The 13,732-nt window shown below is 55.8% G+C and overlaps 2 protein-coding genes across 7 annotated transcripts; one reads left to right on the top strand and one right to left on the bottom strand.

The window, feature by feature from the left end:
• Window positions 1-2,233: 2,233 nt before the first annotated feature.
• On the top strand, window positions 2,234-2,833 carry CCL27 (C-C motif chemokine ligand 27; the record flags this gene model as incomplete). Its single annotated transcript, XM_082843011.1, has 3 exons — window positions 2,234-2,303; window positions 2,444-2,579; window positions 2,773-2,833. 3 exons carry the CDS (start codon window positions 2,234-2,236, stop codon window positions 2,831-2,833), a joined length of 267 nt encoding a protein of 88 aa, XP_082699137.1.
• A 206-nt stretch (window positions 2,834-3,039) lies between these two features.
• IL11RA (interleukin 11 receptor subunit alpha) lies at window positions 3,040-12,447 on the bottom strand (the record flags this gene model as incomplete). 6 transcript variants are annotated; one of them, XM_082842673.1, is made up of 14 exons in its annotated part: window positions 3,040-3,448; window positions 3,671-3,711; window positions 3,913-3,995; window positions 4,249-4,345; window positions 4,464-4,583; window positions 4,928-5,069; window positions 5,875-6,038; window positions 7,100-7,266; window positions 7,352-7,384; window positions 7,535-7,649; window positions 7,787-7,956; window positions 8,641-8,701; window positions 8,990-9,089; window positions 12,164-12,175. In XM_082842673.1, the coding sequence occupies 13 exons, from the start codon at window positions 12,173-12,175 to the stop codon at window positions 3,695-3,697; spliced, it is 1,281 nt and encodes a 426-aa protein (XP_082698799.1). In that variant the 3' UTR covers window positions 3,040-3,448; window positions 3,671-3,694. The 6 variants fall into 6 exon arrangements, with proteins under 6 accessions (XP_082698799.1, XP_082698801.1, XP_082698803.1 ...); XM_082842675.1 differs by lacking the exons at window positions 3,671-3,711; window positions 12,164-12,175 and adding an exon at window positions 12,365-12,447; XM_082842677.1 differs by lacking the exons at window positions 3,671-3,711; window positions 12,164-12,175 and adding an exon at window positions 12,186-12,251.
• Window positions 12,448-13,732: the final 1,285 nt, after the last annotated feature.

Genomic DNA, 13,732 nt, shown 5'->3' with positions numbered 1-13,732 from the left:
GGTGGCGCAGTGGTTGAGAGTCTGCCTGCCGATGCAGGGGACACGGGTTCATACCCCGGTCCAGGAAGATCCCACATGCCACAGAGCGGCTGGGCCCGTGATCCATGGCCGCTGAGCCTGCACGTCCGGAGCCTGTGCTCCGCCACGGGAGAGGCCACAACAGTGAGAGGCCCGCATACCTCAAAAAAAAAGAGAGACTTGGCCCTATCTTTGGAGAAGCCAAAGGGGAGAAATGGGTGCATACCTGGAAGAATTTGTTTCTTCCTTCCCAGGCCTCTGGATTGACTGGTCCAGAAAAGACTCCAAAGTGTGTGACAGCCAGCCAGCTGAAGATTTGTGACAAGATGATGGTGCCTCAGTGGGTGCACCCGAGCTCTGGGGTACAAGTCCAGACTGGATGGTGGGTGAGAGACCCTAAGGCCTCTGGTACTAGAAATTCAAGATGAGTGACCTCTGGGTTGTGGCCACCTTCAAGAATGGACCCAGGCTCTTGAGGCATTTCCTCACAATGTCTACATTGAGAACCCTGACAAAAGAGTACCCTGTCCAGCCCTGGGCCTACACCTCAGAATCCCTCAGGATACTCAGATTTCCTGAGTATCCACAAGACAAGCTCCAGGGAAGGAGCCCCCAAGCCTTACCCTGGACAGGAGCGGGAGAAGCTCGAGTCGTTCAGCCTGGGAGGGGGATTAGTCCCTACTCTCCGAGCTTAGGGTCGCTCCTGATTGTTGCAGCCGCCCTGCAGCAGAAAGATGCCCAGGGAGGTGTGAGTCCCCATCCCAAGAGTAGGCCTGCCCCATAGAGGGTAGCTGGTGACAGAGCAGAAGGTTGTAGAAGGTACCCCTGCAACAACCAGATAAGGGGTGGATTACTGGGTGATGATCAGTTTATGTTTAAAATATAGAGCAGGACAGGAGGGTTCAAATCTCCAGACCAGGAGTGGGAAATTCTTCAGGGTGCCAGGGGCACTAAACTTAGCAGCTTGCCCCCACCCTAGGCTGTCCCCAGCTTCCTGGAAAGGACAGGAGGAGGAAGATAAGGAATAGTTTTACATTGGGTGGGGAGGGGGGTGGCTAGGGGAAGAGGCGGTGAGGGCTGGATATGGGATTTAAAAAGAAGGGACAGGAAGGTAAAGGGAGGTCGGGGCTTTAGCAAGAGGATGGGATGCAGAGGGTGTAGGGGTTGGGGAGGGGGGGGGGTTTCTTCCAGGCCCACAATAGAGAGAAACTGGCATTTGAATAGAACAAAGGAGAGGTAACTGAGCTCTTGAATCTTATGTCTCAATAAGCCAGGGACTGGAAACCCCAGGTCCCTGCTGGTAAGAGGCTGGCATGTCTGGGACAGGACTAGGCAAAAACAGGAACGTAAGATTTCTTGGGTCTCTTACCTGTTGGACAGCAGCAACCTGGCACCAAAGAACTTTTATCTTCCCTCACCTGCCCTCCATATCCACCCCATCCTTCCTCCCTATCTCATCTTCCTGGGGAAAGCAACCCACACCTCAGTATCCCCAAGGCAACCCATTACCACCAAAAAGGGCCTTCTCCCAGCTTCGCAGTCTGAATGTGACCGGCCCAGGCAAGACTCCTCCTCAGTCAGAAGGGCCTGCTTTAGGGAGCCATTCCCATCAATTTTTCCTAATAAGACAAGCAGGCTAGGGCAGGAAGCGGGCAGGGGGAAATGAAGGCAAGTTGGTGCTGGCCTGCCATCTGCTCCCAGCCCACCCACAACTCCCCCATCAGAATTTGGGTGTGCTAGTGTGACCGTGTGGTTGGACGATTGTGAAAACACAACCGTGTGGGAGTGGAACTTTGAGTATAACTGGGACTGTATGATTCCATCCGGGGTTGTCTGACCATGTGAGGTTGATCGAGTGACTGAGGTGTGACTGTGAATGTGTAACTATGAGTATGTGAGTGTTAATGTCCATCATTGGATGCCACTGTGGATCCTTGGCCGCCCTTACTCAGTTACTGTACCATCAGTCCCCACGTGCACAATCCCCCTCCCCAGCTTCTCTGCCCAGGATTTAGGAGCCCATGGGAAATTACTGTCCTAAAAGAGGAGGGGGTCTGTGGCACAGGGGTCTCTGGTAATTAGGGCCCAGGAGTGTCACAGGATGAGCAATACATCTTCACCTGCCGCTGACTCACCTGGTGCCCCAGGTAAAAGGCACCCAGATAAAAGGTAGGGAAGGAGGCAGAGAAAGAAGGAAGTATCCAGGCTGAGCATCATGAAGGGGCCCTCACCCACCAGCAGCCTCCTGCTGCTATTGTTGCTCCTAAGCCCAGACCCTGGAGGAGGTGAGTGTTTGGGGGTCTAGAAGGCCAGGGGTCTGGGTGAATGGGATGGAGGGAAAGGGGCCCAGGAAGCCCAGCCTCCAGCTATCTGATGGAGCTTAGGGTCAGAAGCCCTCTGAACACATGGTCCTGTTGTCCCCTAGCATTGCCACTGGCACCCAACACTACATCATGCTGTACTCAGTTCTACCGACAGCCACTCTCAAGCAAACTACTGAGGAAGGTCATCCGAGTGGAATTTCAGGAAGCTGATGGGGACTGTCACCTCCAGGCCTTCGTGTGAGCTTTGACTCTGCCCCTGATTTGACCCCTGACTCTGACCTCAGTCCCAACCCCTGATGTTGATCTCAACCCCGCCCCAATTGCTAATTCTGATGCCAACTCAGGTTTTCATCTGGCCTTTGCCTCTAACCCCTGGGCCTTACCCTCATCTCCAAGCTACGACCATGGCTTTGGACCTTTCCTTTCCCAGGTTTCACCTGTCTCGACGCAGCTTCTGCATCCACCCCCAGAACCGCAGCCTGACTCTGTGATTTGACTACCAAGGGAAGAGGCTCCAGGGGACTCTGCCCAACTGAGTTTGGAGATGATAGGGAAAATGGGCCGGGGCCCCCAGTAGCCAAAATAATAAAGCAGCATCGCCCAGTAGTCTCTGACTGTGGTCTCCAAGTTCTGTGTATTCTCCTGTGAGTCCCGAATCCGGAGCTGTGAGACATGTCAATAAACAGAAGAACCTCCTCATTCTCTTTATTCACACCTTCACAACCCCCGCCAGGGGCAAGGCCGAGAGCCAAGGACCCACACACACTCCCCAGGTACCTATATACATACATGCAGAGAACACATGTTCCCTGCCTCACATACACATGGACACACATGGACACAGACATACACATCTACACACATTCCTCAGGTGGGCTGCCAACTCTGAGATGAAGCCAGAGGTCCAGGCACCTTTCAGCTGGCAAGTTGGGAACACAGAGTCTCATAGAAATGAGCTCCAAACAGAATTTCCAGCTGAGAACCCCACTCCGTGGGGATCTACTGTCCTGCCTGGGTTCCACCTGTCTGTCCATCCACACCAGCAAGACAGAGTTATAGGTGGAATCAGCTGAAGCCTTCCAAGATCCTCTACAGGTTTGGGACTCCTAGAAGAAGGAGGAAAATCAAGGGAGATAGTAGGACTGGATCTTGTCCCAGATTCCCTGAGAATGAGGGAGGAGACCCAGCTCTGAGCCCAACACTCCAAAAATGAATAGGGGAGCCCACCTCTGTGTAAGCCCCAATACCCTGAAGATGAGGGAGTGGACCTAGCTCTGGGCCCAGGCACGTCAAGAATAAGGCAGGGGATCCAGCTCTGAGCCTAATACCCTGAAAATGAGGAGGGAATCCATCTAGGAGCCCCAGTATCCTGCAAGAGACAGAAGAGACCCAACTCTGAGCCCGGGACTCAAGAATGAAAGGCCCATCCCTGAGTCCAGAAGTTACAAGAATGAGGAGACCCAACTCTGATTCCCAAAACCCTTATGACTAAGGCACCTGGCTCTTAATCCAGACACTCAAAATGAGGGCACACATCTCCAAGTCCAAACCTCCCAGAGGTCATACTCACCTGGAAGCTTGTCCACCGGAATCATCGGGGCCAAGAACCCAGACTTTTGGGGTCCATCCTTCTCACATGGTCTCAACCTCAGCCTGGAGCACAAAAAGGAAGCTGTCTCCCTGACAATGTGGGGCATCTCAGTCTCTTCCAAAAAGGTTTGTTAGTAAAGGGTCAAGAGAGGAAAGGGTGAGAATCATGAAGCTGGGGGTGGGAGAAGGAGGAGGAATGGTTCCAGAATCAGACACGTTCAGTGCAAAGTCATGAGGGGTGGGAACGGGTGTGGTCTATGGGTATCAGAGCCCCTGTGTGGGATCAGAGGATGAGAGGCCAATGGCAGTCACTTACCAGAGCCCCAGTGCCAGGGCCCCAGCCACCAGTCCCAAGAAAGAGAATATTCCCAAAGATGCCAGCATAGCCACCTGCTCCAGGGCGTCTCTGTGGTCTGAGGGGGAGGGTCACGTGCCAGCTGTGAGAGCAAGCCTGCCTGACCAAACTCGGTGCCCACTTCTCTCTGGGGCTTTCCCATCCTCTACCACCTTTGCCCATCTGCCCAAGCTCACCAAGTGGCCGCAGGTCTGGTAGGAGGGACGGTCTTGGGGGAGCAGGGCTAACCGCCTGAGGTTCTTCCTCTGGCTGCGCGTGTTGCTGGCCCCCAGCTGGTATCTCCTTCGGTAGGGGTCCTGGGGGGAGACGAGACCTGAGGAGAACTATCCATGCGGGGTCGGGGCGGAGGCCAGGGCCCGCCAGGCGAGGCCAGGGCCAGGGTTGGACACAGGGGCGCCTCGGAGGCGGAGCTTGAAAGGGCAGAGCCAGCTTCTGGGGATGTAAGCAGGGGTGGAGGCTGAAGGGCGGAGGCTGAGGGGCAGGGTTTAATCTGGGGCAGGTTTAAGCTAGGGCGGAGCTGCAGGCAGCTACAGGTGAAGCCTGGGGCCGCAATTGCCACGCCGCCCCATAGCGCCTGCAGTTCCGCCGATAGATGCTGGGCAGCGGGGCCTCTGCCCTTTCCCTAGGCTCTGTCTCTCACCGGTGCTCGGAGTACCCCAGGCCTCGGGGCTCCAGGCGCTCCAGGTGCCTGCGTCCAGAAAGTCCCGGGCACTGACCCGCACGGCATGGGGCAGCCCAGCCACAGCGTCCGTGATCACCTCCTCCAATCCAGCCGGTTCCACCTGTCAGTGCAGATGGTTCGTCGGCACGTTATCCAGGTTATAAGCACTCAGCCTATCTGCCCCCCAGAGCCAGTCTGCAAAGAGCACCCCTTCCTCCCAGTCCTGTCCCTGTCAGCCTGATGCAGCCGTCTGGGCCTCACATAGGGTGGCTGGTGGTGTCAGGTCTACACCTAGTGTTCAGAAGACAAAAGTGCACAGTGGTTTTGTAGACAGGCTGTGACTTCAGACTGCCTGGGTTCAAATCTTTGCTGTACCACTTAGTGAGTGACCTTGGACCTCTCTCTGTGCCTCAGTTTCTTCATTTGTAAAATAGAGGTGAATACACCTAAATGAGATAATACATGTAAAATGTGTAGCACAGTGCCTGGCAGACAGATGGTGTTCAATAAATATTGGTTATCGTCTGAGGCAGCGGCTCCCCAGGCCTGATGCTGGCCAATCTTTGCCATCTCCAGATGTGGGACTTCACCTCTATCCACATCTGAGTATATGAGTGTTTGTATGTGGCTGTGCCTCTGGCTGAAAGGCACTCCTTTTCCTAGAAAAGTTATTTTTAAAAAATCACTGCTGTCTTCCCACAGATGGGCTGAGATCAGTTACAGCCCTGCAGGGCAGAGGCCCGGTCCCTCAGTCTCTGCTACAACCCCAGCACCCAGCACAAGGCCTGGCCCATGGAGAGTACGCTGTAGGGGAAGGCCACGGGGCGTCAGTTACCTGCCAGATCTGGTCACGCAGAACACCCAGGAACATGAAACTAGAAACAGGACCCACAGCCCCAGATTGGGACGCACTCCAAGGGCCTCACCGTGGACCAGGCTGGATGCTGTGCTGGACGGTACTGCAGCCGGAACTTGAGCAGGAAGTGGGGCTGGCGGGGCCAGGAGGCAGGGTACGTCCAGCTGGCACGCAGGCGACGAGGATAGCCAGGTACCGACTCTACCCGCAGCCCCTGGGGTGGGTCAGGGCGCACTGGGGGCAGTGGAGACACAAATTCAGGGCACAAGACAGGTACTCATCCCTTCCCCACCACCTCCCAAGGGAAGATGGGTGTGTGCCTAAAGGTCCCTGAGGGGAGGTACTTTCAAGGAGGTTGGGGAAATCTTAAGCTTGATCATCCATTAGGCACAGGACCTATCTGTCATCCCTATTATAAAGTAAGCTAAGATCTGAGGACGGATTTTTGAAATGTTTGTTGAGTGAGTTAAAGAGTGATTCTGGGACTTCCCTGGTGGCTCAGTGGTTAAGAATCCGCCTGCCAGTGCATGGGACATGGGTTCGAGCCCTGGTCTGGGAAGATCCCACATGCCACGGAGCAACTAAGCCCGTGTGGCACAACTACTGAGCCTGCGCTCTAGAGCCCACGAGCCATAACTACTGAGCCCATGTGCCACAACTACTGAAGCCCGTGCGCCTAGAGCCCATGCTCCGCTACAAGAGAAGCCACCGCAATGAGAAGCCCACGCACCGCAATGGAAGAGTAGCCCCCGCTCACCACAACTAGAGAAAGCCCGCGTGCAGCAACGAAGACCCAATGCAGCCAAAAATCAATAAATAAAATAAATAAATTTTTTAAAAAAAGAGTGATTCTGCTTTCCATCCAAGGAAGATGAGTTGGCCCAAATTCCAGCCAGCGCTTTGGTGACCCCCTTCCACACACAGATCAAGAGGAAGGAGAGGCCAGCAAGGGCTTCCACTGGGCAGGGAGGACATGAGATAGAAGTGCCTTCAGCACAAGGCCTAGAAGCAGAGAGGCAGCACTGGGGCTAGGCAGCCAGGAAGGACTAGTAGGGAAGGGGGTAGTGGCAGCAGTCTCTAGAAGCTGATGTAAGCCTGCCTCCTGGGCTCTGATCTCCCTGGGTTCTTAGTCTCCATGGGGGCCATCTGTGTGCCGAAATGGGTCTATGTTGGGAGGGAGCTATGTGGGAGCTCAGGGGAGGTGAGTTCTGAATTTGGGGGGTACCTGTACTCTGGGGTCCGTTTGGGGTCTCTGTGGTAGGGATTTAGGGAGAGCTCTAGGAGTGGGTACTCACAGATGCTCTGCAAGCTCACATCCAGCAGGCGTGTGCTGGCCCCCAGGGGGTTCACTTCAGTCACATTGATCCGGTACTGGCTCCAGAACTCTGCCCCATGGACCACACAGCGGGCAGCCCCTGGGGGGTCCTGTGGGCATGGCCAGGGCCCTGTGGATGGACTCATCCTAGGAGAGAGGATGTGGTCTTGAGCTTTGGAAATGCTCACTGTGGTACCCAGCTAGAGCCCTCAGCTTCCCCCTCATGTCCTACCTTTGGCCATCGGCTCCTGGTACCGTCTTCTTCCTGGCAGGGAGGAGGCCATCCGAGGTCAGGAAGGAAAGGAGGGTCCTCCTTCTCTCTCAGGCCTTCCTTAGGACCTCCTTACCTACCTCCCATACCCACGTTTTGCTAAACACCCAAACATATAGGTATACACACCGATCATGCACACACCTGTAGGAGGTGAGGTAGCGGGTGGGTAAACCGCTAACCTGGCTGGGACTCCAAGTGCAGGAGAAGTTCTCATAGTCAGCTGCTTGGCAGGAGACAACAGGGCGGACTGGGGGGTCTAGAGGCAGAGGGTGCAGCTGGAGACCGAGAAGTTCCCAGCCCCTACCCATCCCAGAGGGCTTACTCAGGGCCTGGATTCCCCCAGGAGCCCCATGTCTCATCACTGCTACCACCAACACTCCCTCCCCAACTCACAGCCCAGCTGCAGGGTCACCATGCCCCCAAGTGCACCATCCAGGGTCCGGCAGATATAGGTGCCCTCGTCAGTGCTTTCTGCCCGGGCCAGGACCAGTTCGTGCCCTAGATCAGAGTCAGGTCCCTGGAGCAGCCTTGTCTCCCCGTCCCGAAACCAGGACACCGGGGCCCTGGGGGTGAGATGAGATGATGACAGATAGAGGGAAGATTTAAACTATGAGTCCGACCATGTCACAGCTCTCCATTGGCTTCTCAGTGCTTGCAGTAAAGCTCAAACTCCTTTTGCTGGCTTACAAAGCCCCTGGTGATCTAGCCCTTGCCTTCCTTTCCTTCTTCGTCACCTTCCTGTCTCCCCCTCCCCCACTGCACTCCAGTCAGGTTGTGCCTCTTTTGGTTCAAGAGTGTGGAGCTCACTCCCACCTCAGGGCTTTGCACTAGCTGTTCTCTCTGTCAGGAATGCTTGCTTATACCCCAACCTTCAGAAATCAGCTTCAATGTCACCTCCTCCGAGAGGCCTTCCCTTATTACCAATAGAAAGTGGTCACTCGGTTACCCTCTTCCACCTCACTCTCTTTTGATTTTCTGCCCTGCAGGTATTACTACCTGGCATCTTGCCTGGCTTGTGCACTGCTGCATCCCAGGGCCTAGAATAGACCAGGCACTTAGCTGGTGCTCAATACATGTTGGTTGAATGTTCTGTTGAATAAGGATGGTTTGAGGGTTAAGACAGACAAAGAGGTGAGGATTACAGATACAGGGACAAGGATGGGAGGGGTGTGAGGACTGGGCAAGGTCAAGAAATGAGTCGTGAAAGGGTCCTGTCAGCCCAGCAGGCTGGTGGAGCACTTACTTACCCAGCAGTCACTCCAGGGCAACACAGCGTCATGGCCCTGCCAGGCTGCCCATACTGGACCCCTGTTGAAGGCACTTCTGAGCAGAGGCTCTTCCTTTCCCTCTCTCCCACCCCACCCCACACTTTGTGACAGTGACAGGATAAGGGGTGGACTTTTAAGACCTGAGTGGGGTCATGGGGTCAAAACATCATGTTATAATCTGGAGACAGAGGTCAGAGAGCAGGGTAGAGAGATGTTGCCAGACTGGATTTCAGGGGTTGGGAGGATGACAGGTTAGGCATGAGAGGGGCCACGGTGATGGTGGCAAGTCACAGGTCAGAGTTGGGTCATAGAGCAGAGTTCTTCTCACCTGGGGGGCCCCAGGCCTGGGGGCAGGGACAGGAGGCAGACACCAGGGCTGTAGCCACGGCCACCAGGACCCTGCTCAGCCCTGAGCAGCTGCTGCTCATCTGTGGGGAGAGAGGCAAGGTCAGCGATGCCCCATTCCCAAGATGGGAGGCTAAAGTCTGCCTCCCCCTCTTCCAGACTGAGGCTTTCTAGGAGGAAACCAGGTGCCCAGTGGGGTAAGGACATCAGACATCACTGGGGGCTCTGATGTAAGGTCCCCTTTCCACCATACGCCCAGCGCTGTGTGTGAGTACACACACACGCACGCACACACACCCTCACACCCCCCCTTCTCAGTCGTGGGCTTAAGGCCCAGAACAAAAGCTGGAGGCGACAGACTGTGCCAGCACCGCCCCCTGCACCACCCTTGGCACCCACCCCTGGCACCAAGTGTTGCCACCGGCTCAGTCACTCCCATTAACTCCTCCAATCCAGCTGTTGGGAATTCCGTGTCCATCCCACCTGGCCCAGGGATAGTCGTTGCCTCTGACTGACCTGAGGCAGCCCTCATCACCCTGGGGTGGGACTGTCATGGTGGGTCTGAGCCCACCCTGTACCCCTGCCATGAGGCCTAGCCCTGCTCTGGCTGCCAAGCCTCTTCTCGCCTGGGCCTGGCTCCTTGCTCTGCGCCGCTCATCTGGGCCTGACTCTGGAATCTTGCTGGTCTTGAGCCTGTGAGGCCGGATGGGGCTAGGGTGCAGGCTGAGGCTGCGGAGTTAAGCAGATCCAGATGCCCTGACTGCTGCCAGAGGCTGGGGGTGGGCGAGGAGCCAGAAGATGGAGACAGGGTGGCGGGACAGGAGAGGAGGCTGAGAGAAGCTGGGAGGCTGCAGGAACAGGAGGCTGGGGTGGAGGCCACAGGACAAAGAGATGCTCAGAGATCAGGAGTGGGAGGCAGTGAGAGCTCAACGAGGTGAGGGCTGGGCTGGGGCAGCAGGATCTCAGAGAGGCCAAAAAGGTAACCAACCATGTGTGTACGGGGGATGGACGTGCTAGGAGAGAGGGAATCCTGGATGGGAGAAAGCAGGATGAGGAACGCAGTGGGGAAGAGGGAAGGGGGGTGGGAGAAGGCACAGATGGGCAAAGGGCCCTGGGCGAGCGCTCCAGAAGAGGGAGAGCCCAAATCCCTCCCAGGTGGAGCTGAGCAGCGACCTCCACGTGTCTGTGTGTCTGTCTGAGTGTGTCTAGTGGCTCACCCCGGCCCCCCGGCCGCATTTACCCTGCTCAGCCCTGCCCTACCTCGATGATTCCAGTGGTTGACTGTCCATGGCCTCCAGGACTTCCTCCCACCAGCTACAGCACCCGTCTCAGCTCTACTCAGTTCTGGGACCCCAGAATCGTCCCCTCCTTCCCCTTCCCTGCCCCCGCCCCTCTGGGCCATGGAGCTCGGCAGCCCCTAGCCAGGCCCCCTCCTCTCTCCTTTCTCCTCCCTCCTACTCTCCCACCCCCTCCCACCCAAGGCCCTGGGAAGGGAGGAGGCCTCCCCCGAGTCTGAAAAGGAAGCCACAGGCAGAGCCAGGCACAGCCAGGCACAGCAAGAGGGAAAGGAGAGCTGCTGTGTCCCTGTCAGCAAGAGGTTCCTGTGTTTTCACACAGCAGAACACAGGCACATTCACGCGTGGACCCCCAGGCACAGTCAACAAAGATACGCCCTTGAACACGCGCGGACACAGTCAAATCAAAAAGCAGACACATACTCATGCTCCCACTCTTTTCACTCCCCAGCAAATATTTCCTTAGGGCACAGCTGTCTGTATTTTAAGGGGAAGAGGGCCCCATGTTGGGGGATATAAAGAAAAGCCAAAGAGTCCAGTTTCCCCCTCCCCTGGACGTTCCAGCCATTTCTCACCTCCCCCGCTACTCTTCAGGCCCCAGCACCAGGAAATGCCTTTGGTCCCTTGGTGCCAGATACACAAGACCCACACTTACCCTCAGACACACACTCTCAGACACAGCCACTCACAGTTACACCGATACACTCAGACATCCTCACCCAGGCTCAGACACTTAAACATTTACACATACCCAGACACACACACAGACACACATCTCCCTCTTCCTTGCACAGCCAAACACACACACTTAGCACTCCGCCCTGGGATGGGGGAGGTCACAACACTCTCTAAAAGCAACTCCTCATCATAGTGTAAGCCCCCTCTTCCAGGGAGCTCTTAGCACGGCAGATCCCCCATCTCATCACCATTTCAGGCCCCCAGGTAGCCAAAGAGACAAAGGTGAACAGGGGAGTCAGGCACAGGGGCACAGAGAGAGAGACAGAGATGCAGAGAACATGAGAGGCAGGACTAAAAAGCAGACACACAGAGATACCTGGGGAGACGAAAGTGTGAAGACACACAGAGCACTAGCTCTAGGAAGACACTAGTAGAGAGAGAAAAAGAAATATAAGGAAACTGAGTCAGACAGGGAGACAGAAAATAAGGAGCACTGGACCAGTGACAAGGATTCTCAAGCACTAAAAGAAGGAGGGAGAGCCAAGTGTGCTGGGGATGGTCTGCTTACCCTGGCCACTAAGTAGAAAGGTCAGTCCCATTGGCTACTGAAGTGGGTCCCCAAAATGCAAACCCAGCTCCACTTCTCCTCAGTCTAACAGGATACAGGACACACGCCGAGTGCAAGTCTCATTCCTCCTCTGCCATGCTGAAGTCACACACTGGCACACGCAAACCCAGCCATCCACTCTCACGCTGTCAGACACAGTCTCAAACTCCGCAGAGACCTTCCCAAAACACATTCCCTGATGTGGTCACAGGCCCTCTCACACACACACAAACGCACGACCCGGTCTCTGCCCGCAAACTGCACACTGACACACACACATAATCCCATACAGGCACAGCCACATGCAGACTTAGCCTCAGCACAGCGACACCCGCAGTCACACTAGCTGAGTTTCACCAAGCGACACTTGCGAAGTTTCGCACACTGACAGCGTCACACACAGCCTTGCAGTCTCTCTCTCTCTCTCTCTCTCTCTCTCTCACACACACACACACACACACACACACACACACACACACACGCACGCACGCACTGACATTCCGTCAATCACTCCGGGCCCTTCAAATCCCACACCCCCAGGCCCCGCCCTCTCCTGGCAAGGCTCCCTCGAGCTCACCCGCGGCCCCATCAGGCCTCACCTTCTGCGGCCTCCGCCGCCAGCGCCCTCCGTCCTCACCCTCCGCCCCGGCCTCTACTCCCTGCCGCCCTGGGGCACGCCGTGGGGCGGCTCCGCCCAGGCACCAATGGAAGGAGAGGGGTGAAATAGGGGGGGCTCGACCCATTGGAGCCTCCAACTGCCAATCATCCCCACACCCACCTCTGCCGGACACTTCCTGTCCTGTCCGGGACTGAGGAGGCTGCCGGGGACCGAGTCTAGAGCCGGGTTCCTGGGTTCTGGCCTGAAAGCCTCTCCTCCTGGGACAGCAGGACCAGAGCTCTCAGGCCCCGCCCTGTCCACCCCCCAGCTGTCCTCAAACAAAGCCTCAAGTTCAGTGGCTTAGGAGCTACTGGGCAGGTGACCAGAGAAGCTGAAGGTGCCCCTGACTCCAGATAAGGAGGTGGACTGGTGGTAAGGCAGTGGGTCTCAAACGTCGCTGGACACTGTGGTTTTAAAACTCTCAAGGCACACTCCAATTAAATCAGTACTGTTTAAAACTCCCCAGGTGATTCCAAAATGCAGGCAAATAAAAGGTGTAGGATCAGGTATGTGTGTTTGTGTGTGTGTGTATGTCTCCCATCCAGGGTTCCACTCCCCAGCCAATGGGGGCTCAAGGGAAATGTGTACATTTGTCTGAGCTTCTTCCAAACCAGGGTAACACTCCAAGTTGACCCTTCCCCTCCAGGGTCTCTAGGAAGAAAGAATCCTGGACCGGAATGCAGGCAGCCAAGGTTCTCCTGGGTCAGATCATCACTGTCCAGCCTTGTGTGATTTCCCCTCCCAGAGACTCAATTCCCTTGAGAAGAATGGAGACAAAAAGTGTTCTGGCCATTCCCGCATTACTCACAAGCTCTGGTCCTCACCTAAAAGTTTGGAGGACCCTAGGTGGCATCATGTCTCCTGGGTTGTATGACTTGTTATTCCCACAGTTACAGTCTTGCCAGGGAAACAGCTCCAGAGGGGAGGGGGTAGACCCAGGGTCACTCCAAAAACCATCCCCTCCTACCATGGCCCTGAGGCTCCTAACTCTGGCACCCCTTCCCTGCCAGAGCTGTTTTCTGTCCTGTGCAATGATTGGGGCACAGGGGCAACAGAGGTGTACAGAGCCCGTGCATACACGCTGCACGTGGGAGTCTGGAAAGGCCAAGGACACAAAGCCACGTACACGTTCCCTACCCGCCCCTTCAGCCTCTATGGGCTGGAGCAGAGCCAAGCTGCAGCCACTCACAAAGCCAGGGTTCTGGCCAGGAGCCTAGGGTCTAGCCACTGACCAATGGGACAAGGATCCTGCTCACCCACTCCGACCAAACCTTCAGTCCCAAGCTTGGTGAGCTGACACCCTAGGGATGGTAGTAAAGGGGACTCTGGCCTTCCCAAAGCCTCAGCCAAAGACAAGAACAAAGGTTTCTAAAACCATTTTAAACTGGGATGCCTTTGTTACTCTAGGAGTAAAAGCCAGACATGACACTGAGTATTAATTTTGTTCAGAGATTTGGGGCAAAGAGGTGGGGAGGTCGTGCCCTTAAG

The sequence above is a fragment of the Leucopleurus acutus genome, assembly GCF_964270905.1.
Source record: "Leucopleurus acutus genome assembly, chromosome: 7".
In the NCBI taxonomy this organism is placed as follows: Eukaryota; Metazoa; Chordata; class Mammalia; order Artiodactyla; family Delphinidae; genus Leucopleurus; species Leucopleurus acutus.
Note: the sequence above shows the minus strand (reverse complement) of the source record. Positions and strands in the feature narration are given on the sequence as shown.